Source organism: Nymphalis io, chromosome 9 (assembly GCF_905147045.1).
Source record: "Nymphalis io chromosome 9, ilAglIoxx1.1, whole genome shotgun sequence".
NCBI classification, from domain to species: domain Eukaryota; kingdom Metazoa; phylum Arthropoda; class Insecta; order Lepidoptera; family Nymphalidae; genus Nymphalis; species Nymphalis io.
This window is the reverse complement of record NC_065896.1, coordinates 13,713,811-13,740,948: the sequence shown is the minus strand read 5'-3', so window position 1 is coordinate 13,740,948 and position 27,138 is coordinate 13,713,811. Positions and strand designations below refer to the sequence as shown.

The window sequence follows — 27,138 nt, the reverse complement described above, 5'->3', positions numbered from 1 at the left end:
ACCTCCGCATCGGTTTGGGTGACACGCCGCTTCTTATATCGCCTGTGTTTCTCCAAGATCTCTTCGTCATCGGATGAAGAAAAAAAAACTTGATGATTCGTCGCTGTCGAGTACAGCGTTCTCGCAGCGTCTCCTTTTCTTCGTACCAAGTCCGTCGATATATGGGCCAGACATTATCCCACTTCTGAAGTATAGAAGGTGGATTACCAGGGTGGCGGCGAAAATGACGATACGTTATATAAGAAAACACTTGTAATGCTCGTTACAACGGTTACAATACCAATGCCCGATATATTTAAACTGGCGGTATTTATACAAAAACATCTTGACCTAATTTAATACTAGATTTACAAACTTAAAAGATAATATTAAACATTGTTTATCTTAATTATTCTAATGATTATTTACGGACAAATATTATTTAATAATACAGGATTATGTAACATTAAATATTAAAGATTAATATATTACACCGGAAGTTGATAAGCAGCAGATAACCTAGCCAGATCAGTAAAATAAGATTCTAGTAGCTTAATCCTTACATTATACATAATAAAACAAAATTATAATAGCATTGATTAATCGACATAATTTGAGAAAATATAAATAAACAATAAGCACTATTTATTAATTGCGTCGGAAGCTGACAAGCAGAAGGCGCCATTAATAAATAGAATAATATATAATAAAATGTTCCAAGTATAAACAAATATGAATCAACTATTTATTTGATTATGAAATTACTAATTAAATTGTTAAACAGAAGTTTTAATGTATACTTATAAATAATCATCAAGATGTACCCGAACTAGCCGTATATGTAGCACCGCAAGTATTAATTGATAACACAAGCTAATAGACGAACGAGGTATTTTAATAGAAGTTATATAAACATACATCAACGTGGACTATAAAAGTATGATTAAGTCTAGAGTCGAGGCCTATTACATAAAACACTCCAGGATCAGTAAACTTGTTTAATGGCACACTGAAGTACACAGTATAATTATATTATCTATATACTTATTTGTAGAAAAAATACACTCTCACACAGTTTGATTGGAAACGGTCCTTTGGGAGCCAGCACACAAGTTTAACTTATCCTCATGAAAAATCCTAAACACGAATGCCAATGTTCGCACAACCTCCCATTATTGCAAAATATTGGTTTTATTTACATCTATTCGTTCATTATGTAGTTAATGTAAAGGATATAAATTCTTTTCATCTGTTTATTGACTGGTCTTTAAAGACCTTCTCAATAAGAATCAATTGATTAAATATTCTAAGCTTCAATGTACCAGATGAACAACAAAGAGCGGGATTATATCCCTAAAAGTGACTTCCACGCAAATGGAGAGTAATTTGTTTTTACTAGCGACCGGTTTTTTCATGGTTTGCGTTAGCGAAAATCACAAACTAAAGCAAAAGTCCGCGGAAGTGTCGTCAGTATTGTATCTAATATTTTAATGCTAATTATGCTGTAAAGCAAAAAAGTCAAATATTTCAGTAATTACTTACAACTGTTTTTTTATTATAATCTGTTTATCTTTATCTTGTTTGGTCGTTGTTGTTTTCGTTGTAGTGCACACGTCATCTAGACTATGTTAAAAATACAATTAAATAATTACTACGGACGAGAACAAATATCAACTCACTGACTTAAAACACATTTTACTTTTGCATTTAGCCAAACAACTGACATTTTCTTAGAACCAACAGGAGTATGAACGCGTACTGTATAGTTTAGCTGCCACGCGGTAAACGTAGCTTCAACTGCCAAGCCCTGGCATCGTATCTGCTGTAATGGTTTGTTTGCAACTCAGTCTGTGCTCAGTCTCAAACCAGACAAACAAACATACTCAAAGATTATACAACCATTATATTTGAAACATAAATGTTGTGCACATACAGTGGGACCTTTATTGTTTATAAAGTAAGAACTGATTCTGAAGACTAAAGTAAGAGCAAGTTACTCGATATTTTTACAAACCAGAACCAGATAAAGATATCGTATTTTAATAAAAAAGAAGCTTTATTTACAAGAATGTCGCGCGGTTACATTTCAATGTAAAAGTTATGTATGTAGTATACAAGAGACCCAAGGAACGAAATATGTTAGTTGTGAGCCGAGTGCACTTCGCGGACAAATAATTCGCATTCAGAATAATAATGTATTCACAGTATTGTAAGGGCCGACGTGCAGCTTCAGAAATGTTTGCCGAAATATGCACAATTTTACTTTTGTCATGAGAAAACAACACACCTATTTACACAATATAATGCTGATGGATGATGAACAGGATGATTACAGAACGCTAAAACTTTGTTGTTGTGTCCTTAGACATGGGACTATATATATAATGTTACCCTATTGTTTTCCTTTTGATTCCACCGTTACATATTATAAAACAAAGTACACCCCCCCCGCTCGTCCATCTATCTGTTTGAACGAGATTAACTGAAAACCATTAAACACATTTTCATAGGGTTTTCACTAATGGGTATAGTGATAAGTCGGGACGTAAATTGTATGGCTAAGATTGTTGAAGATGTTGGAAAAAAATCATGCCGATTGGAAGCTTTACTGGCGTGCAAAGTGCAAACCAATAGAGTCATATGTATGTTTTACGATATAAACGTTCTATGTAGACTTTAATTCTACCCGGGCGAGGCAGGGACGGGTAGCTAGTTTGGTTCTAAATCTGCAATAAAATATGCATTATCTCGTTGGTGTAATAGCTAGCTTATAAAGTTGCAGAATTCGAAGTCCTGGATTGCAACGCCGGGTCAGGCCATATAAAAACTCTAAAGCTACTCTCGAGATATTCTACGTAAATCCGTTGGTCCTGCGCCCGAACTCCGCGGTCGTCTCGGATTGCTTTCCCGTTGATTTATGAGAGACAGAATGGTAAATGCACGGAGACAAGTTTATAAACAAACTATAAACATATTTAAATTCACTTTCAAAAAACAAAAGTTTGATTTGGCGAAATTATCCATTGTCTGTTATTAATAACATTTCATATCAGATTCCAATAAAGCATTCCCAAGGTGAAAAATAAAAAAAACCAATATCGCTACCATGAGCACTGAGGAGGTCTTTTGCGAGGAAACATGAATACGTTTAATACTTTTTTTATTATACAAAGACTCAAAACGTGAGGAAAGTTTTATAAAGGAGACGATTTGTTTGCGTTATTAGTTCCGTTTCTAGTCAGCAAAAGACGGTATTTCTTTGGTTTACTCTTCATTTTCGTTGTTCCTTTTTCATTTTATATTTTTTTGTATTTCTAAATAGACTTTTGTGAATAAGAAATATTTTAAAAGAGCATTGTCTTATAAAGAGGGTAATAATCAGTAAAAGTGATTTCGATCTGTCTATACTTCTCTGAATATAAATACAATATTTATATTCTTTGGTGAAACTGTATTTCTACATATAACATAATCCTCTTTTATGCTTATTATCATATTTATTTATTTACTATGTTTTGTTGAATAATTTAAATGAAAGTCAAACTTGGCAATTGCTACCCAAACTTAGCAAAGTTACATTTAAAAAAGGAAATCGTCTGCCAATAGTGAAAATTTCCTGGAAATCGATGAAATAAATCGAATTCCATACGTTACATCAGCCAGTTGATCGGTCAACGCTCCCGAGCGAATATCCGACGGTTATAAAGCGATTGATGGAATTGGTTATGATCGGTGTAAAATCATCGACGCCGCATACCACACTACATCAAACTCTAGTCTCGGACCGTTCCACGAACACTCAGACGTACGAATTGTATTTGAGAACATTTACATGGGATACGCGTGAGTCGGATTCAATTCGAAATTGAATGGGAACCGTGGAGAACGAATGGAAATATAGGTGATTTTTCTTTTATATCACATTTATAAAATGTTGGTGTTGCTTTGAGTACGTATCAATGCATGAATTTTCGTTGATTCAATAGCTGTAAATAGAATCTCAATTTACGATTTAGATTTATCGTTATTGAGCGGTATATACGTATGTATATTTTTACATATTTAAATGGTTGGTGAGGTTTTAGTGTACATTTAGTACATTAATAAATATAATTGTAATTATGATGCTGATACGGCTTACCATGAGTAAATAGGTACAGAATTAATATACGAGTAATCCTCTATTGCAGATCCTACAAAAAAGTCCGCATTTACATCATATATCTATCTTTTATAGATAAGTCACAAAATAGGAAAGGAACGTTAAATTTAAAAACTTATTTGCCCACACAGTATTCCTTCTTATCTACAACTACCTCGTTGGTCTTCGTGGCTTGATGTAAGTTGGGATAGTGGGTCTGCAGACCCGGAGGTCCACAGTTCAATTCGATCCTTACGATGTTTTTCTTCACCGTCAAGCACGAGGTGTAGAACTATAAACAGAAATTAAGCACATGAAAATTCAATGGTGCTTTCCCGGGTTTGAACCCACGATCATCGGTTAAGAGTCACGTTTTCTAACCACTGGGCCATCTCGGCTTATTATATACTACCGATATTGAATAAATACGAGGAAAGCTTTTAGTTTCTGTACGACATAAATACGAGTTATTGTTATAAAAAACAAGTTTTTGTCGGAATATTTGATCTTTGTAGTTTGTACTGCTGATTTAATAAGCTCATGTCTTTTGTATATGCAAAAATTCTCCTTATTAATTATTTGTCTGTCTATATCGGTTCTAAAAAAAATCCTTAATTTAAAATACCGGCGAAGAAGTAAAGGACATTTTCTTATCTTTATCTTTAATATTCGCTTATTATATTTATAAGTAGGTATATCATATTTTGTATAGCGATTGTTAATTTAAAGGTTAACTTACATTTATTAAGTCACGAATCGAAATAGGTAATAATACTTAGACAATACTAACTCCGTTTTTTAACTCAATTTTATATCAATAATTATAAAATAATAAAAATTTTTGATAATGTTATCTAAATAAATGTATAGTTAAATCTTAGTCTACCTGTCTATGTATACAGCACAAACAAACCATGAGTGGGTTTTTAATAAAACGGGTTGGCATTTACCTTAATTATACTCCAGAAAATAGTGACATAGCTACTCTTAATTGAATATCTTGCGGCCATTTTGATTAACGCGTTAATTGTGGCTGACATGAGATTGCGGCGACTGCCACTAGCTAAGAAAATTAAAAGGCTACAATCGTTAAATGGAAAATTTGATTAAAATATATGTGGAACGAAAAATAAATTAAGAAAATATTCTCTATCTGTACATTATAAGCTACAGCTCAATACGAACAGCTTGACGACATTAATCTCGCTGGTTTGATCTCTTCGACTACTAGGTCTTGTCTTCACTCTTGACAGAAGCAACGCGAATGCTTCGCTTCATTGGAGCGGAAAATAGAAATAACAGCAATACCTTAAAAGCAGGACAAAACAACGCACTTACAGTATACAAGTATAGTGGGACTCCATGTCTATCTGTGGGACTATCCAGTGTGTACAACTTTTCATTTTGAAATGTCGCATGAAAATTTGACAATGACGGTGGTAGGGCTTTGCGCACGCTCGTCTGGGTAGGTACCACCCACTCATCAAATATTCTACCGCAAAACAGTAGTACTTGGTATTGTTGTGTTCCGGCTTGAAGGGTGAGTTAATTAGTGTATTTACAGGCACAAGGACCATCACATAACATTTTAGTTTGCAAGGTTGGTGCGCATTGGCGATGTAAGCGGTGGTAAACATTTCTTACACTACCAACGTTTATGGGCGTTGGTGACCACTTACCATCAGGTAGCCCATATGCTCGTCCGCCTACCTATTTCAAAAAAAAATGAAACTGTACTAACATCGCACCAAAAATAGATTTACCGCAAAAATATAACAGCGTTTTAAACCAAACAGTACAATATAATTTTATTTTGCTGTATTTAACTGCAAGGAAAGAACGTCTGTTGTGTTGAATACAAAGCCAACCTCGCTTTTCTTCTGGCTACTTTTAAAGCACCGAAATATCCATTGTTTTATACAAATATATTTTATACATTCGTACCACACTTAGTTAGTATGTAATACGAATCGTATGTTACTTGTAATTTGTGAGAGATTTGAATATGTCTTGTAACTTTGTGTTTTTGTTTCATTTACCTAATTTCCGTTACACTTATTTTATATATATTTACAATTGACTCGTTAGTTTAGTAGCTAGCATATAGGGCTGCAGACCCAGAGTCTTGGGTTGATATCCCGGATGTTTTCCCGTCTTCCTAAAAGGCCTGCAACACATGTTCTCCGATATTTCAAATGTCCATGGGCGGTGGAAGACTGTTTCCATCAGATGAGCCTCATGCTCGTTTGACCCCTATTCAATTAAAATATTCAAATTAAAAGCCGGCGGTTGGTTGTACGGCTGAACTCTTTCCGATTGTGTCAGATTGGAAGATTAGAATAGTTTTCAACCCTCATAAAAATGCACTTGTATTCGCACTCATACACCTGCACTATAGTGTAAAAAAAATTATACCTAGTTGTATCCATGTGACGTGGAGGTCAGTATATTAGTACATGAAATAATTCTTTAAGGGCACTTTTGAATCGTCATGTTACAGACAAGATACAGTAGTTATTCATTTTCGTATACACCCGCATCTGTATTTATCATTTAAATTTTTATATTCTGATTAAAATATCCAAAAAATTAGCTTATGTCATAAGCCTTGACCTTCACAAGGGCTTCGTGTAATTATAACGTTATATTTAAAAGCTCCTCCGAGACGTCTCGCACGAAATTGATATTAACATACGTTCACGCTCGCCCAGCAGCGAGTAAATTTCATCTCGTTAATAAATTAGCTGGCAGGAATCCAAATTTGAAGTGATCTGAAAAAGCTATTGATCGAAGTACATACAAGTTGGGGTGAAAAATGAAAAAAATCATGTTGGTATATATGATTTAGATTAATAGACTTCGATACCGTTTGACCGATCACCGTGAAATTTGCTACATAAATATATTTTGATTCGTCATGAATAAGTTTTGCACGCTCTCCTTTTTGTGACTCACCACCAGATGGCGCTGCAGTATGTTAATTTCGATACCATGACTTTCAGCATCCAGCTATTACACTTTGTCAATTAAACACTGTACTTTTCTTAATTAAATGACTGATAACCGTCAAACACTAACACCACGCTTTTTATCGTCCTATTAATTACTTTTTAACATGTGATTAAAATTGAATAATTGCCAAAGTCAAGCAGGTTAGACAAAGTTATGTCAAAACAAAATAATGTATAAAAATAATAAAGAACAACAATAGAACTCTTTTACAATTTTATCCGTTTTATTCTAGCGATGAAGCGCAGGTTTCTTTGCGCTTAATTGCACTCCGAATGAGACTCTTCAACAAACATTATACATATTGATTTGTAATATTCATTTTAAGGTAATCATCTTTTGGCACCATAGTAAATAAAATGTTAACTTAATATGCTTTATACGAACGTGTGAGCGTGAACACCTTAAGTACATGTTTTACGAGTATAATGTTAATACTGTGCCTGAAAATTACATATTCTACACGCCTTACCTAAATGTAGTTACTAAGTCAGTGTGTATGTATAAACAAATTTAGAAAGACGATTTATACCGATTTTCGTATCGATTCAAGTGTGTCATTCGGATGAAAACAATATATGCAATTTGGTACCATCCTTAATAGGTCAGCTGTATAAATAAAATATAATTATAAAAACATATAAAATATTTGTATTTTAAAAGTATATTTTATATGCATATAAAATTGCGAGGGTAGTCTCAGGGGCCAAATAGAAACATTTTATCCCTTAAATTATGTTATGATAGTAATTATATCCTCCCGCTGTGAGTTAGAGAGTTTAACTTTGATAGATGATCGAGTTGATGCTTTGATACAATCACTGCGGTGTGTAGTGCGCTTATTCATCACTGAGGAAAGTTTAAAACTTCAGACATTCTTCGCGAACTCCATTAATTATTATCATACTTGCAATCTTCAATAGAAGCTATAGATAAGATGAAACGAATTTCTTTAATAGGATTTGGAAATTTTTTTGATAATCATTTCAGTACATAAATATATGTACATATTTGTAATACAAAAATTAATACGAAATAACATTGCGTATATTATACCTTACTAAAGATATACAACATAAACATATGTACTATAAGGTAAAGGTTTCATGTTTAAAATGCAAAAATATAATGTATATAAGTGTAATAGTTAATTTTAATGTAACCAGCGTTTTCCGCGGTCTTGCCCGCTTAGAATACAAGTATTAGTATATAATTTTTTAGCGCATTATTTCATAAGCAACTTCTGGTTTCCGTCATCGCAGCTAGATAAAATAGGCACCAGTTTTTGAATCTAATTATGAGCTTGTGAACACAAGAATGTTCATAAAATTTTTCAATAATATATGCACAAGCATATATACATAGCACAAGCTCTACTTAGTTTGGAATCAGATGGCCGTGTGTGAATAATGTCCCAGGATATTATTATTAGTATTATTACTATGTAATTATATGTGCAATGTATTTAATTTTTAAATAACATTTAATTAATTTAGTGCATATAGCAATGTGTTTATGAACACGAATTATCATATGCAGCTTCCCGAGCATCGCACTGGAAGCGTAAACTGCTGTTTGCACATTAATGTACGTTTTGACACCAACAATGAACATTACGCTTACTTAAGTTAAGCTATTAATTAAATAATCTACGGAATACTTAAGATTTAAATTAAAAACTATATGTTGTAAAATCAATTATATATTGCATTTTATTTACACATGTAGTGTATAACACTAGCTGACTTTTATTTAAGGACACATGATCGATTAAATTTTATTTTTGGTAAACATCTTAGTCCCCATGGCTTATGGCGCATGGAACATTGATAGAAATTATATTGATAGTAATCATCGGGTAGTCCATTAGCTAATCCGTCTTCCTATATTAATAGACAATTCTTAAGACATCCACGGGTTAAAATGGGAGGGGTTAGAATGGGTTGGGTAATTAGTAAGATATTGTACTACGAAAACTGAAAACCAAGCTTGGAAATGAGTCACGCGAAAATTCATCTCGTAAAGCAAGTTGCACTTAATTCAGTAATTGCCTCCGTCGGAAGCTGCGGGGTAAAACTGAAAATTTCGTTTATTTTGTATATTTGTAAGTGATTAATTAAAATTATACTGTGAAGAAATTTATATGGAAATTTTTGACAGTTGCTTTTAGAGGATGTAATTCAGTGCTATGGTATTTTGCTACGAGTTAAAAACTATTAAAAACCGATGATTATGAAATCTAATAATTTTTGTTAATAATTTGAATTCAGACTTACTAATAACTCTTCATTATATGTATAAGGTTTGATTTATACAATAACTAGCTGAAAAAAGATATTTTTTTTCTCAATCAAAGGTTCTACGCTAAAAAATATATAATATTAAGTTTTTTATCAAAAAATCTCAGTAGCAGCCCAGAGTTTGGAAGTGCAGTACTTACACTCCCATGGCTCAAAAACCACGCAAAGCTGTTGGTAACACATCTGATTTTTAAGCTCTCTATGTTTTTGTACGATTACAATCCCATCGGATTATGAGAGTGACAAAATAGAAATTGGTGGTACCGCGAAGGAACAATACCTAATATTGTTGTGTTCCAACATTAACTACAAGCACACGGCGCAGTAAGTCAGTGTAACTACAGGGACATGGAATATATTAGTTCAGAAGTTACTTAGTTCAGAAGGTTAGTAGCCCATTGTCAATGTAATGTTTGGTTAATATTTGTGACCACTGACCATCAGGCATCCCACTCTTCATGTGTGTTTTTTGAAGCTCCTGTAAATTATAATATCTCCTCGCAGTCTACCAGCTTCCGTTAAGGTCGACCACCGTGATCGTGATTAAATTATATAAATATTAAAGGTGTAACCATATATAATATCAATCAATCAATCAACAGCCAATCGTCGTTGAGAGGCCTATGTTCAGCAGTGGCTGAACATAGGCCTCTCCCAAGGTGCGCCGAAGCTCCCTGAAACTAGAAATCTTATAAAAACTAGAAATCTTATGATTTGTTATTAAAAGCCCTAATTTCAATAGGATTACGAAACTAAAGGCATTAAAACTTCAGTTTTCACCCGCGCGTCCCTTTTACGGCCCTCTCTTGCTTGCTTGCTTTTTCTATTCTTCAACAACAGTATTACATTTGTTCATTTTGTGTTGCATTTTTTTTTGCATTTATTTTACAAATTATTTTGGAGAAAATGGTATCCTTCTTTTATGTATAGAATGATATTAATTCATACTTATACATAGCTGTCAATCATTTTCCGTAGTCATGTTGTCTCAACAGCGCAGCAGTGATTTAAGAATGTAATATATGTGTAAAGTATGGGCCCAAGATTATTTGAAAATTTAATTAATTATCTAGTATTTGTCTCAATAACGTACAGCATTACGAGTGATATTTTCTATCGATAAAAGTTTATTCTTGTATATTTCGGAACACCACTAAAAAACCAGCGGTACCCTTTCCGTCTTAACAAGGAGCGCTACGGGATCGCTTGCGCACGCTACCGTGATGTTTTTGAGCATGCACAACCCTTGGAAATATAATACAGTTATACCTACGATATATTGATTTTAACTTTGAACTGAATTTAAGCTTTCAAAATTCTGTTAAAATAATAATTCAGCATTATACTTCTTATGATAATTTCAAATACAAAGTCGTAACATTTTTAATCTGTCAACTAAGCATCAGCTCGCTAAAGTCGTCAATTTCACCGAAATAAATAAATGATATGTATACGTATTAAGTTGAAAAATACATACATTACGTATGTACGTTTCCGATTTATATGAGTAATGCTTTACTGAATAACAATCCCTTTACATCTACCCTTGTAATACAATTGTCGTTTTCAATATTCGACTCGCGGAGAGGCCTCGTGAAGCCCGAATTGAATACCTTGCTTCTTAACCCCGATTAACAATAAAAAAATTTATGATAACTTTCAGGTGTGATTTGACCCGCACTGAACATACAATGGTGGGAAGTTATTTCTTTCACATTCATTTTTAACCGACCTCAAAATAAAGGAGGTCGTGTTTACGGCTTCCTTTGTATTCGTGGGTATGTTACACGATATCTTGTTCGATCTTGAACCGATTTTGATATTTCTATTACCGTTTCTTCTTGCTAAAGATGAAACGAAGATAGAGTTAATATACTGACGATTCAAAAATGATTACTAGTGGTAGAGCTTTGTGCAAGCTCGTCGGTAGATACCAGCCACTAATCAGATATTTTACCGCAAAACAGCAGTACTTGGTATTGTTGTGTTCCAGTTTGAAGGGTGAGTGAGCCAGTGTTATTACAGGCTCAAGGGACATAACATCTTAGTTACCAAGGTTGGTGGCGCATTGGTGATGTAAGCGATGGTTAACATTTCTTACAATGCCATTGTCTATGGGCGTTGGTGACCAATTACCATCAGGTGGCCCATATGCTCGTCTTCCTATTCTATAAAAAAAATTAAAAAAAATCATCTTAACTTAGTTATATTATTCGTCAAAAAGAATAATTTGTCACTAAAAGTGGAATAAGGGTAGAAAACTAGAGGATTTCTCACGTGTGTGTCTTTAAACATAATATAACGATAAATCGTTATATTATGTTTAAAGTTACTAAGTAGTTACTTTTTATTAATAGACTGACGGTTTATTTTAATTTGAAAAAAAAAAATCCATCCCTGAGTATTGAATAAAGACGGATAATATGATAATTGACACTTACTCGATCAGTTATTTTTTGGTTTGGTTGGTTAAGTACAGAAATAATTATTTATTAAATAATATGATTTTTTATATTTATATTATAATTGGGAAACATACAGTACACACCACATACATTATACAACAATTAACTCGTTCACACACCAAACACAAAAACAAAAATGATCACTGACACTGTCTCCTAAAGTAATTGATTAAATAATTACGTTCTAATATATAAGTATATGAGATACATGCAATAATACAGATACGATAAAATAAACAATAAATCGTAAAAAGCGTTAATTAAGGATAAAATATAATTTATCAACATAAAGTATCGTAAATGACATAAACTTTATATTACATTATTAAGTATCTACACGAACGTAATTATTAAGAATAAGGTCAGAGTACATAAGATAATAAAAAAAGGTGTAATATAAATATGTTGCTGTTGAGTTCAATAAATGGTTCTAATAAAAGGACACGCTGTATTTTATACATGGGTGTACATTTATAAAATAGTTTTTTTTTTCCTAAGAATTGGTATATTTTATTTGAACTTCATTATACACCTCGTAATTATAACCAATCATTATAAAATACGAGGTAAAGAAACATATACTATGCAATACAAAACTGCAAATTAGGTTTAAATTAAAAAAAAACTGATATTTGGTGGGTAGTGCTATTATTTATATCTACAACTCAAAAATACTTAACACATATTGACATAATATAAATAATACACAAAATGGATGCAATGAAATAGAAACAACAAATATTATATGAGAAAAAAACTATATTCCAAAATCGAATGTTAGAAACAACATTTTAAATTATTTTCTTATACCAATATTTTAAATCTGAATATAGATTAAGGTTGTTTTATATTCAAAGATAGACCGCGTCATAACTCAATCACTGCACATTGAAATATTGTTCTTGTAAAATTGTTGAAGAATGTTGACAGGCTACAGGGTTTCTGACGACCTTATCTTATTCCCATGCGAGTACAAGAGCTCGAGATACTTCTTAAGGAATGCAAGGATATTCGGGCTACATAACAGAAAAGAGAAAATATGTAGTTTCCTGTGAAAATGTAGCTTTAAAAGGAATTATTATACATTGTCTTATAATCGTAGTCTTAAAATATCCTAAGCTCACTCAAGTTTATTAAGACAGTTCTCGGTTAAAATTAAGATACCTTGCGTCCGACGAATTAGTGATAGGACATAATTAAATAACATAGTTTTAATAGACATTAGGAAACTGACTGTGAGCTGTTTAGAAATTTTAAAGATGTGAATGATTTGACAAAGTTCGAGAAAAATGTCGTCATTAAGATAAATAGACCACTATAATTATATATTGTGGAGATTCCATTCGACAGGCGCTTCTGAACCTCGATATCTAATAAGTTTTGCGCCTTGTTCTCGTAATAACACTGGATCCCTCATATGATGACGACGACGACGAGGCGGTTGGCATGGTTGATGGATGCTTGCCTTTCTTGCCGAAGATTGTGGGTTCGATTCCCACCTAGGACAGATATTCGTGTACATGAACATGTCTGTTTGTCCTGAGTCTGCGTGTAATGATCTATATATGTATGTATTAACAAAAGAAAAATCGTGAAGAAGTAAAGAAATATGTACAGAAAATATGTATAAAACATTAAAGTTATAGGTTATCTACATTTATATGCTAGTGGAACTAGGCTTTTCGAAGTTAATGAAGAAAGTTTAACATTCGCGTATTCGTTCAAGTTTTCTAATAAGGGATAGTGAAGTGGGTTGTGTTCGGATTATTAATATGACTTCAGTAAGCCCACGTGGTCGTGACAGCCTCAAATTGGAACGCTAATGTAATTGAGTTTTGAGCATCCATAATGAAATTATAAATATTAATGTTAAGTCATCGCGACGAATTTCTATATCAAACGTCGTGTACAGATTTAGGATGGATCGATTATTATATTTTAAAAGTGAAGCTGGCCTAGTGGTTAGAGCGCGTGAATCTTAACCGATGATTTTCATGTGCTTAATTTGTGATTATAATTCATCTCGTGTTGACGGTGAAGGAAAACATCGTGAGGAAACCTGCATGTGTCTAATTTCATTGAAATTATGTCACATGTGTATTCTACCAACCCGCATTGGAGCAGCGTGGTGGAATAAGCTCTAAATATTTTCCCTTTAAAAAGGGAGAGGAGGCCTTAGCCCAGCAGAGGGACATTAACAAACTGTTACTGTACTGTAAATGGGCAAACTGATGGCGAGAGGTCGCCTTCTTCCTTGGACACCAACAATTACGAATCACTTGTTACGTTGTCAAGTAATGATTAACCAAAAAGTCTAAGATATTTTGTCTCTTGTGCCAATATTATTTTATTTATTGTTTTAAGATAGGTAGATAATTGGCTAAAGAGCCATCTGATGGTAAGTGGCTACCTGTCCCAAAGAGATTGGCGCTGTAAGTAAGATTTGTCTTCCTTTACATCGCCAATGCACCACCGACATAGAGAACTGAGATGTGTCGGATTGCCGTACCATCGGATTATGAGTACGAGAAAATGCAAAATCTTCAAAGAAAACAAATTCTTCTATCTGGTCTATTTCCTTTATTGTAACGATGAAAACCTTACCGCAAAATTTCACCCTTTCAGTAACTCAAGATTTTGCGTCCGTCGCTATTCTACGGACATTTGTAGAATAAAACAGTAGAAAGTTTATTTGTCGTTAGGAAGGGTTGAGGTTCTTTTTTTCGATTTTATTTTCGAATTTTAGCATTTGAAATATTTACCTTCATATTATATATTTATTATGATTATTTATTCTTGTGACATGTGTATTTATTTTTACACAATCAATACTTGATTTAAACTATGCCTTACAATAATTTTTATTAAATAAATAGAAAATATATGTGTTAATTATAATATTAATTTGATTCTGGAAAACTTTAATTATTTTACAAGGAATAATAAGACCACGTCACCGATATAACTCGATAAAATATAAACCTATTAAATGCGGCGTATTGTCTCTGTAGATGAATCGCATTCTTATTATCTATAATACATAGAATACTTGAGTTATCTTGTACGCTTTGAAAATGCAAGCGAATTAAAAAAAATTATTATACAAAAATGCACCAAAGGGAATGACAAAGTCATCGCTTTAGCGTATAATTGACTTCTGGACCACTTAGGGTAAATTTATTCATCACTAACGTTACGCGTCGAAAGAGTACTCCTCTGTAAAATGAGTTTTATGATAACATTATTTTATAGTTAACGTTAATAGTGTGCAAGGAGTCTGCATTGTTCTCTGCACTATTGTCCTCTAGAGAGTGTTTTTGTAAGATTGTGTGCGATGACGCTATGTGACAGCGTTTCAAGTAAATTTACACAAGCACTAATGTTATATTTAGATATTTAATAAAGATATTTTCGTTTTTTACAAAGTTTTAATACATGTTAACGCGTTTTATAAAAATCAGGTAGATATGAGTTAGAGTTTTTATTTGGTTCAAAGGCAGTTGTATAAAAAACAGCGAGTGTAACTCGGCAAGTGACTATGACTTTATAATATTTATTATAAATATTTCATTTGGTTGTTAAGAACTTTAACTGTTAAAATACCAACCAAAAGAAACGTAACTTAAAAATTACAATTTCAATATAATCTTTTAGAGTTCCAACACCTCGCGGGTCAGTGTCGAGCGCAGGCGGGAGTAGCAGTGGGTCTCGACTTGCGCGCTTACTCACTCAAACCGTGCGTGGGACTCCGGAAGAAACCGGCGCTGATACACCACGCCGACTCAGTTGGGAAAGGTACGTACCGGTCTAAATATGAGTTGCTAGTTTTAACTTTTTTATCTTAAAACAAGCTTCGACTTTAATAATATTATCCTAAGCCTAAAATTAGGAGTTATTTATTTTATTACATTTTTATTAACAATTTTATTTATTACAATATTTCTTTGATACATATTTACTCGTGGTCTAGCATGTATGCCGTGGTACTAGCGTCACCCACTTATCATTTAGTCACTCAGTTATTACCACCTCCAAACATCAATACTTTGTATTGTTATAGCCAGAGTCAACTAATTACCTTAGTGCTATTAAAATATATTGTTTTAATACCTCAATGGTTAACTTGTATAGCTTCAGATTTTGCCGAAAACTCATATTATGACTAACATGATGTGTTTTATCTTTCGCCCACAAACGATCGCTTTTGATAATGTGTATGAGGCAAAGTTAGATAAACCATTTTATTATACTTGAAACGAATGTGTTTCCTCGGGCCATTCATTAGCAAGTTTTAATGAATGCCTGTGAGTTGTACTGTATATTCAAACACACATCACCTAATCCTCGCTGAGCACCGCCAGATGTTTCAACAGTCGTGCCGTAACATCCGAGCTAACTCACACGCTAGTTTACTGTTTGAACATAATTTCAGTGATTATGTTGTTTAGATATTCATTGTCACACTACCTTACACTCTACTACAAATTCAATTTTGGCATATTTTAATTATTTTGGAAGATATATAGGCAAATGGACCTACTGATGGTATGTTCACGTTCCCATAGATACTGGCACTGTAGGAAGTGTAACCACTTCTTACAAGTGGCGCTTATAATCAATTAATGACATTTCTGCCCACCAACAAAATGTCTGTTTGAGATTAGAGCGCTACTTTTTTACAAGGCTGTTGTAGAGATGTAAATAGAAAAGAAATCATCTAACTATATTATATTGTAATTTACTTAAATTTGCGTGGCTGGACCTGCAATAAGATATTTTTATTCATAGTTTGTTAGCAATTACTATTTTCCGGAGCGTCATTTTCACCTATTATTCAACGGCTGTAACAAATAACAATTGGAACGTGTAATTTGAATCCCGGGTGTAGCGTTCGATCACAGCGCGAAAGCGTCGCTTCTAAATTTTATACAAGCCGTTTTGTCTCGTTAAAATCAGTTAGCGTATCATTTTCGAACTGCAATAAAAAAAATGTATCGTACACCGTTGCAACGCTATTTTTAATCGAATAACTTATGACAACAGATCTACAATGTTTCAAGTAAAGGAATAAGTCTTATATTCTGACACATTATTCCTAATTAATGTAGTAGGTATTAAATACATTGCAACCGGATATTTTGTACCGGGGTCGCCTTACAGTTTCAATAAAGAACGTATCCGTAATCAAGTTGTTTATCCGGATTCTATAAGTTTCGTCTCTTGACACAATGGGGTCGTGGCTACTGGAAATATATCGCGCCATTTATCTTAGACGCGTGAAAACGTACAACGATAACATTAATGAAGTATGCAGGGAGAATAAACTGGTACGTTGAATGGCTGTCATAAAATATTTCTACAATAATATGTATGTTAAGGCTGCGATCTCGGAACCAGCGCTTTGACTTCACGACAGACGACGGGAACGATTAATTTAAATTAAACTCCTATATATAATATAATTTTATTTTTAATATGACAAACACATGTCTTGCGACTAGACTTACAAAAAGCTTTAAGGTTTTTAATTTTTAAAAATATCATCCTCTTAGTCAGGAAGCCCCAAAACACTATCTAAGTACTTTGATAACATTAGTTTTATGACCCCCTGTTGCTTTCAATAAAGATTTTGTATTTAACTTTGATTTTGAGGGACTAACTATTGCCGTATTAGGAGAAATAATAGAAATCAACGAAATCACATTAAATTTTTCATACATACACTTGACAATATTGATCACTTTTAGAAAATATTTCGATATCTATCTATAACGAATAAAATATCGTTTCAATATCGATGATAAACTGTGTACAAATGGCTCAAGAAAAACAAAGTTTGGAATCGCTGTGAAAACTATCGAAAGCATTCGTTTTACAACTAAACCTACTGGACTCAAACTGGTTTAAGAGAAGAGAATTTATGTTCGAGCACCCCATGTCTAAAAACGAGGAAACGAGTTCTCTCCGAGCAAAATATTTTTGTGCAAAGCTTTCACTTGCAATCTGAGTCCAATGCAGATTTTAGGTGGGGTAAGATTTCTTAATGGAATTACAGAAGATCCGATTTTCAGATTAAGTTTATGTGATGCTGGTCCAGAAGGATTTACGTTCACTATTTTTAATCCATGACACGACAAAATGCTTTTATAACCGAGATAGATAAATAAAAAAATAGATGATTTTAGAGATGACAGGGCTGGAAGAACATTGGTATTAAATAGTATCTATAATAATTCAAACGTTGTTTTTCTATCAGAAAATCTGCACACATTAGAAAAAAAAACCCAAGAAACAAAAATCATAAAATATTATTAAAAGTTACTATAATTTAAATGTTAATAGCTTGATAAATAATGGTCTAATATTTTTAATAACGATTAGAATGTAAATTACATTTATAAAAATAAAATATAATAAATTTAAACGATAAATTAAAACAAAAAGAAATATTTGAGAAAAAGATCAATATTTGAGAGCTATTGGCGATAAATGCCAACATGCGCCCTGTGCGGTCAACGGTCAACGATGTAACCACAATTCTATACACGTAAATATCTTTACTCGGGACTTCGTTGTGATTTACACGTGTCTTCATCGCATGTTTATGATGGAAAGTCGAGAAACTGAAACTGCAGCAAGTGTAAATAATGAAAACATAGAAAAGTAAATTAATAAATCATATAACTTAATACAAGTATTTACATATTACATACATTCAATATACATATGATTCGAGTGTTCACTATTTACATATATTACAGAGAAATTATAGTAAAAACATATGCTAAGCGTAAAAAATATACAAATTAGAGAGAGTTAAGTAAAGGATGACTGCGCTTATCGGTGTGGTTTTAAGACACGTTTGAGTTGAAAATTTTCGCAAAGAACTTCGTTCCTGACGAGGGACACAGACCGCATTGTTTTTGTAAAGTATGTATATATTAGGTAGATGGACGAACAAATGGGTCACCTGATGCTAAGTGGTCACCACCGCCTTTAGAAATTGGCGCTGTATGAAATATTAACCGTTACTTTCAACGCTAATGCGCTACCAATCTTGGGAACTAAGATGTCATGTTCCTTCTACCCATTGCCTGCACTTACACTGGCTCATTCACCCTTCAAACTGGAACACAACAATACTAAGTATTGTTGTTTAGTGGTAGAATATATGAGTGGGTGGTTCCTACCCAGACCGGCTTGCACATAACCCTTTAACTTATATTTAACTTGCTTCAAAAGTTCAATAGTTAGAGTGATTTTTGGATTTCCATAGCTGTATGAATTCCTTATACCATCCAGATATAATGAGATTATATAAATATTGAACTTACAATATTATGTTAATAAACAAAGATGCGAGGAACATCGAATGCTTTCAAATACCCACAAAGTACAAACTAAAGTCAACTACTTGGTTGAAACACAACCTCATAACCGACTGTTTAAATATACAAAGGATGCTTATAACAATTGAAACTTAACAATAAACACATTTCATTAACTTATCTCTAAACTGTATAATGGAATACATAATACAATATTAGACGTTCCGACGATGAGAGTGGCCCTGAAGACAAATATTTGTTAGCGATAAAAATAAAAACCTCGTTATAATATTATATAGTACCGTAAAAAATGAATGTAAAATTTAACTCAATAGGTTGAGGAGAATTATTTAAAAATATAATTCAAGACCTTTAGTTCTATAACATTTATTATTTATTTCAAATAGGTAGACAGACTGTCAAATGGGTCACGTGATGAGTGGTGACTACAGTCTATGGACTTTGATGCTGTAGGAAGTTTCAACTCAATTAGGAACAATACGATACAAGATCTGTTTTTCATATAATATAAATGAACAATATTGTAAGCGTAAAACTATTATTTTTAACTTTCTTGGCAACTGACAAGCAACATAAAGTCATTTGTTCGGCCACATTTAACCGGAATGAAATTTCTTACGCAGCTGATCTATCAACGCCACTGGGTAAAATGGTTTTAGATAAGATACGTTCTATTTAGTAGCACTAAATAGGAATCTATGTCATTATCGCAAAAGCTAACGATCTTGAAATCATTCCGGCTATGTCTTGGAAAAAATACTTTGTCTAGATAAAAACATTTACTAAATAAATGTTTACTATTACCGGCGATTTGTGCAGGCGCTTTTGAAACCAGCCATTCTTTATATATTTTACGACTAAACCTTGTACCGATTTGTTCAATTTAGAAGGTGATTGACCAAGCATAATATCGACCTAAATCTCTTTTTTTTTTTTTTTTTAAATCGCCGGGAGGGCAAATGACTCTACTCCACCTGATGGTAAGTGGTAGTAGAGTCCAAACGCGACGACGGCCAGTATAGACGGGAAAAACGTTCTGCACTAGCCGCCTTCGCCTTGCCGGCCCGCAAGATGCCTCTTCACGCCTCGTTTGAAGGAACCCGGGTTGTAAGAGGAGGGGAATACGTGAGCTGGTAAGGAATTCCATTTTTTGGAAGTGCGACAAAGAAAGGAGTTGCCAAATTTCTTTGTTCGCGATGGAATTGATGTCACAGTTAGGCGGTGACATCGAGAACCAGCTCGCGTGGACTTAAGAAGGAAGGGGGAAGCAGGAATTAGAGAGAATAATTCCTCAGAGCACTCGCCGTGATACAGTCGATAGAAAGCGCTCAGTGCTGCTATGTCACGACGCAATTGTAAAGGTTCAAGGGTGTTTGTGACCTTTACGTCGCCAATAATGCGTACGGCACGTCGCTGCAACCGGTCCAAGGCCTCAAGTAGGTACTTAGCGGAGCCATCCCAAAGGTGCGAGCAATATTCCACGCAAGACCGTACCTGTGTTTTGTACAGCAGGCACAGTTGTTGTGGCGTGAAAAAGCGCCGCACCTTGTTCAGAACTCCGAGTTTCCGTGAAGCTGTTTTTATAACAGCCTCGATGTAATCCCTTGGACTAAGGTCGCAGCGAACGTCAATCCCCAGCATGGCGATTTTGCTTTGCATCACCAGCGGAGTACCACAGAGGGAGGGAAGAGGGGAAAATGTTGACTTTTTCGCCGTGAGAGCGCATACCTGTGTTTTCTTGGCATTAAACTCAACAAGATTATCAGAGCCCCATTTGGCGATGAGATCTAACGTCCTATCGAGTTCAATGACAAGATTCTCCCGCCTCTCCTCAGTTTCCGCCCGCCCAGCCACTGCGCGTCCGTGGTATCCACCATGCACTGTACTATCATCTGCATAGCAATGTATGTTCCCAAGGGAGAGCATATCATTGATATGCAAAAGAAAGAGTGTGGGAGATAGCACAGATCCCTGGGGGACCCCAGCATTCACTACATAGAATTGTGAAGCGCAACCATCTACTAAAACACGAAGGCTACGCTTGTGTAGGAAGCTGGCAATCCAGGTGCATAGCTGAGCAGGCAGACCATATGCCGGTAGCTTGGAGAGAAGACTTCTGTGCCAGACCCTGTCGAAAGCCTTGGAGATATCGAGGCTGACAGCCAACGATTCTCCATGCTTGTCGATAGCTTCACCCCAGAGGTGTGTTACGTACACTAGAAGATCACCTGTGGACCGTTTTGGTCGAAACCCGTACTGACGATCATTAATTAGACAGTGATCTTCTAGGTAATGGATCAGTTGGTTGTTTAAAATCCGTTCCATCACCTTACAACGTACTGAGGTGATAGCTATTGGCCGATAATTTGCCGGGTCAGACCGATCCCCTTTTTTGGGAACCGCTTGCACATTAGCTCTTCTCCAAGCCTCCGGCACACTTCCCGAAGAGAGAGAAAGTTGGAACAGGCGCGTTAACACAGGAGACAGCTCCGCTGCGCACTTCTTCAGCACTTTGGCTGGTATTCCATCGGGACCGCTAGCTTTCCGTACATCAAGTGATTGCAGCTCCGCACGCACATCACGTTGCCTGATTTTAATGTCAGGCATCGTATGGCCACATGCAGGTATTGTAGGTGGCAGTGCACTACAATCATCGATGACGGAATTGTCGGCAAAGAGTTTAGCCAGGAGATCAGCTTGCTCTTGCGGACTGTGAGCTAGCGATCCGTCCGGATTTCTGAGCGGTGGCAGCGAAGGTTGGCAGAAATTGTTTTGCACAGACTTGGTCAGACGCCAGAAGCTACGGGAGCCCCTAGGATGCGAAACAAGGTCATGACCAATCTGTACAATGCGCTGTGCATCCGCTCTCGTGTATGCCTTTCTACAGGACTTGGAATTTTTATTATAGTTTGCTTCCAGTGAGTCAATGTTAGATGCCCCGCTAATGCGGCCGTTGATCCACTTGCGATATGCCGCCTGCTTAGCTGATACAGCATCGGCACATTCACGAGTGAACCAACGGTTACGCGTACTCCTACTGACGAGATCTGAGCTAGGAATGTAGTATTCCATTCCCAGCATGATCTCGCCAGCAACAGCAGCGGCACTAGCTGTCGGGTCATTCCCACTGAAGCAACGTTCCTTCCAAGGGACCGACGCATAGTAATCGCGCATACCGTCCCAATCCGCCGACTTATAGTGCCAAACGCGACGTTTGCATACCGCTAGTGGCGGCAGCTTGGCCTGTGGCACTCTGGTAGAAATAAGGCTGTGATCCGAAGAGCCAAGAGGAGCCTGAACCACAACCTGATATTCCTCCGGGTGAGAAGTCAGCAGAAGGTCCAGTAGAGAAGGTGCTTGCCCATCAATGTCTGGGATCCTGGTGGGTTGATCAACCAGTTGGGTCAAGTCATGTGTGAGAGCAAAAGCATGAGCAGTCCTTCCAGCATGGTCAGTTTTGAGGGATTTCAACCAGGATTCGTGGTGAGCATTAAAGTCCCCCAAAAACACCAATTCCGCGTTAGGAAATTGCTCTTGCGCAGCATCTGCCACCCGACTAAGATGGTCAAATAGTCGGCTTGTCTCCAAGTCACCATTGTGGGATCTGTAGAGGCACACGTAGACTCGGCTCTGACGAACCAGGTCCACACGTACCACCAACATGGAGAAGGAGGGGTCCTCCAAGCAGCGCAGTCGGTGACAGCAAACATCCGTCCTGACGAACAAGCATACTCCGGCTTTCGCTTTGAAGGATTCTTCAAGCGTGTAGCCGGGATAATTAAGGTAGCTGGTATCGGCAGGACGGAGTATTTGTGTCTCCGTGAGAAACAACATTGCTGGCCGTGCTGTCTCGAGATGGTGGTGGACAGCGTTGAGGTTAGTGTGGAGTCCTCGGATGTTAGAGAACTCGACCTCAAACAGCGAGGGTATGGTGGGGGTGAGCACCGCTGTACGACCGTTATTTCTTTTTTGTTGCGCCATTTGGGAGAAATTAAATGGAAAAGAGACGTGAAGCGAGCGATGTATTGCCACGATAGGGATGGGCAAAGTGTGGAGGCGTGTTTCCCCAAGTGGTTGCCAAAAGGAAAAATACACTGACCCGCCGGACGGAAGGGCCCCCGAACCCCCCCGGAAGTGGCCGCCGGGACCCCACCTACCGGTCACCAACCGGCACGACGGTCCACCCCGAGATTATGCGTGGCCTGGTGGGGCAGCCTCACGAGCTGGTTAGGCACGCTCGGGCCCCTGTACTATGCCACGGGCGGCCAGCGGAACAGCCGTTTCTTCGGGTCTCCCTGACCGGCAGGTCAATACAGTTTCCCCCGGCATTGGTTCAACAGCCGTCTCCAACCGGACCAACACCCATCGCGGCAATACTCGCTCGGGCTCTGGCTGTACGCTGGCTGACCTCGAAACGCGGCTGCAAGCCACTTCACGAGTTTTTCACCATGCGTACGGTGGTAACAAGCCAGGCGGATGTTAGCATCCTACCACCAGATGAGCAGATGGTCGCTCAGATATCCCTTAGTCGCCTCTTACGACACCCATGGGAAAGAGAGGGGCAGTGAAATGTATTCTTTCTCCGTCACTGCACGGATAAAAACACTGTGCAAGAAGATATCTTGAAGAATTCTTGTTGTTGGTACCACCAATAAAAGACAAATGTGACTCAATGGACAATCCATTTTATTAGGTGATCCATTTTCCATGATAGCGATTTGAACGTCCAAGTAGCCAGATGGTTGGTGTTTTAGGAGCATTTAGAGTACCTACTCCCCGATCGAGCAGATGCAAAGACTATTTTAGAAATTTAATGTTGTTAGAAATTCACCATCTATATAATGGTTTCCATTATAGGTTTCGTGTGACAAAAATCGACAAGTGCAGGTAAATGATGATAATGGTATAATTACGTACGTAATACATATTTGAGAATTAAGGAAAACGTGATGTCTAATTATAGAATTAATTTGTAAAGTAATGACACTAGATATGAACCCAAGCCCCTAGACCCAAATACCTATAATTGCCAATTAAGCTTTGTGTTCAATTGGCTTCTGAGGCGTAACTCTTGATTAACTTAACAATTATGGACTGTGTTAAGACATCTATAAATAAAATAGGTAGTTCATTAACCGGTGGAATGGTGTAGTAAATCATGGACTTCGAATAATATCATAATGCTTAACTATTGCGGCTTTGCGGGTTTATATATTATTATTGTTTATCTGACATTTCATCTAACAATAATTTCCCCTGACCAATAACTTTTTTTATGTATATATTAATCATAATTGTGCACTCATTTGTGCGCTATAATGGGTCCTAAGGCTGGTATCCCTTGAGATTGGCCACCGTGCCCGAAATTGATTAGAAGGACATTATCATAATGACATCCTCACGTTGAGAATGGGTTTCTCGAAGCTGCTGTGCTGGAATTCATACGTGAAAAACTTTATTATATTAAAATAATTAATAAAACTTAGTTTCTCTTAGCATAGATTTTAAGCAAAATCACAAAGGCACATGAAGTCTTTGAACATTTTCCTTCTACTTTTTATCGTTTGTCTGAAGAAGCTAAAAAGTAAATATTATTTATAAAAAGGCGCCTTTGTTATTTTCGATTGCGTGCGTATTCATATTTAAAGTAAATTTACACACGAATAACATCAAGGTAAGCAGTTTCGACTTTATTGAATATAAAATTATTACATATGATAAATGATACCATTTTAACTGAGAAAAATCTACAACTTACTAAAACAAAAATAAAAAGACAGTAATTGGAATAATACCTAATCATAAAAACTAGTTTTCCATGTTTTCAACACAGCGTGTGAGCATTAATTTAATTGCTAACGATTATTTAGATCACTAAGGTTCGACAAGCGTATCATTCAATTTGTAGTTCTGTTGCACGCTTACAGAATATTGCTCCGTGTGATGCTGTATTTGATTTCGGATACTGTTATAGACCACCATAACGAACGTAAACACAGTCGCGTGGACCGTATTTCCAATAATAATGGTTTAAGCTACGAAATATTTGTAGACTGGGCGTAGAGTGGTTCCTATTTACGCATTAATCTTTATTAATAATAAGTATTTATGTATGTCAGACATAACATCGATCTAGCAAAATAAATAATATATTATTTACAATTCTCAAGCAAACACTCCCAGATGATCGAAGTTTCTAACTTTTAAATTTAACTTCGCGTCGGGAGTTTGTATGTCCTAGAGCGTGATGTATAATTGAAGAGGCTTTTAGCCGTGGGCTGCCTAAATTCATCTCGAATCATCTTCTACTTGAATTTTGAATTCAAGTCTTACTAAGCAATCGCAAAGCTAGACTTCTTCACATCTCATATTTGATAACATTTTCAAATCAAACACCTCAAATGTCTATATCCTATATAATTATGTTATTAATTTATTAATTTTATGTTCATAGGTCTACAAAACAAAATGACAACCAAAAAATTCAAATGATTACATTTCTCTTGATATAGACATGACATGCGCTTTTGATTAAACAAAAAAAAATACCTAAGCTTATAAGTTTTTTTAATAGCTAAACAATTTAAACTATCGAAACAGTTTTTATAAACTTTTTTTCAATGAGGCTATAGAACTGTCGGTAAAAATATCATAATTAAAACGAATACTATTATAAGAGAAACACATGCGGTATAAAGGTGAATGGCTAAGTAAAATTGTTCTAGAGGTAGGACCTCTATACCGTCTCTTTATACCGTCCTCTTTTGTCTTCCTAGAAGACAAAAGGTCATACAATATCGCATGCGACTATTTGGACGAGGAATGGAAATCTGTATGCATTGCAGGATATCGGACGAGTCAATAAGTCCATGAATTAATTAGCTTGTATAGAAAGATGATATCATTTATTTTCCTTCGAGTGTAAAGTGAGCTTGCTCTGTAAAAATTCAATCTCTGAGTATACGACTTAAGTTCGAGACATTTATTATCGGTGTAAAAAAGGTGATATAAAAATCTCTTTTGAAAATATTCAAGTCTATTTATGTGAACCTGATAGCAAGGGCTCCACGCTACACTGCAATACTCCAGGATATTTCGAACTAAGTTTAATTAATTAAAAGAATAGAAACACTCGGTTGCTTAAATATATTTAACTGTCTATTAATAAATCCAGATAATTTTGACGCTTTTTTTATTATATGATCTAGATGTAGCCTAAAGCTTAGTGAACTATCAAGTATATCGCCAAGATCAAGAATGCTCATTACTTCTTGGATAGTTGAATTATTATTGATATATGTCACCGTATCAGAAATAACCTTGCGAATTTTTTTTTATGTAAAAATATTTTATGGGGTTGAGGTAGGTTTGATTTAAATGGCACCAATCACAAATACAGTTTATATCCGTTTGCAATATTAGCTTATCTAAATCATTATTTATTACGCGGTAAATTTTCAAGTCATCAGCATAAAATTTGAAGTGCTATGTTAATAACATAGTATATAGACAGTACTTTACAGTATTCGAACACTTCTTCATTATCATTTTGTTTAAATTTATCTCTTATTTTTGAGAGCAATGTTATTTTTAGTGTCCTCTTTTGTAAATTGTGTATTTTGTCTTGTTCTAGTGGATAATAAGCCCGCGTGATTACCTTTATTCCAATGCTTTGTGACAAAAATGTATTCACTCTATAGGGCTATTCTGTGAGAACAAAATCAAAATTTGCCGCAGAACACAACCGTAAAAAGTCAAAAAATGTATTGTAATAACTACTAAAATCATTTTAAAAATAAATTATTATTCTTTAAAAAAGATTATCACCGTGATACCGTGCTATCAATGCCTTTCACGAGTGCGATACGACGTGCGTTCGTACAGAATAGCAATGC

At 35.4% G+C, this 27,138-nt stretch overlaps 1 protein-coding gene across 1 annotated transcript in view; it reads left to right on the top strand.

The window, feature by feature from the left end:
• LOC126770698 (uncharacterized) overlaps positions 1-27,138 on the top strand; it is a 234,614-nt gene that overhangs the window by 132,099 nt on the left and 75,377 nt on the right. Inside the window, exon 5 of the mRNA XM_050490200.1 lies at positions 15,549-15,689. Within this exon, the coding sequence (XP_050346157.1) occupies positions 15,549-15,689 (141 nt within the window). The remainder of the gene's footprint in view (positions 1-15,548; positions 15,690-27,138) is intronic.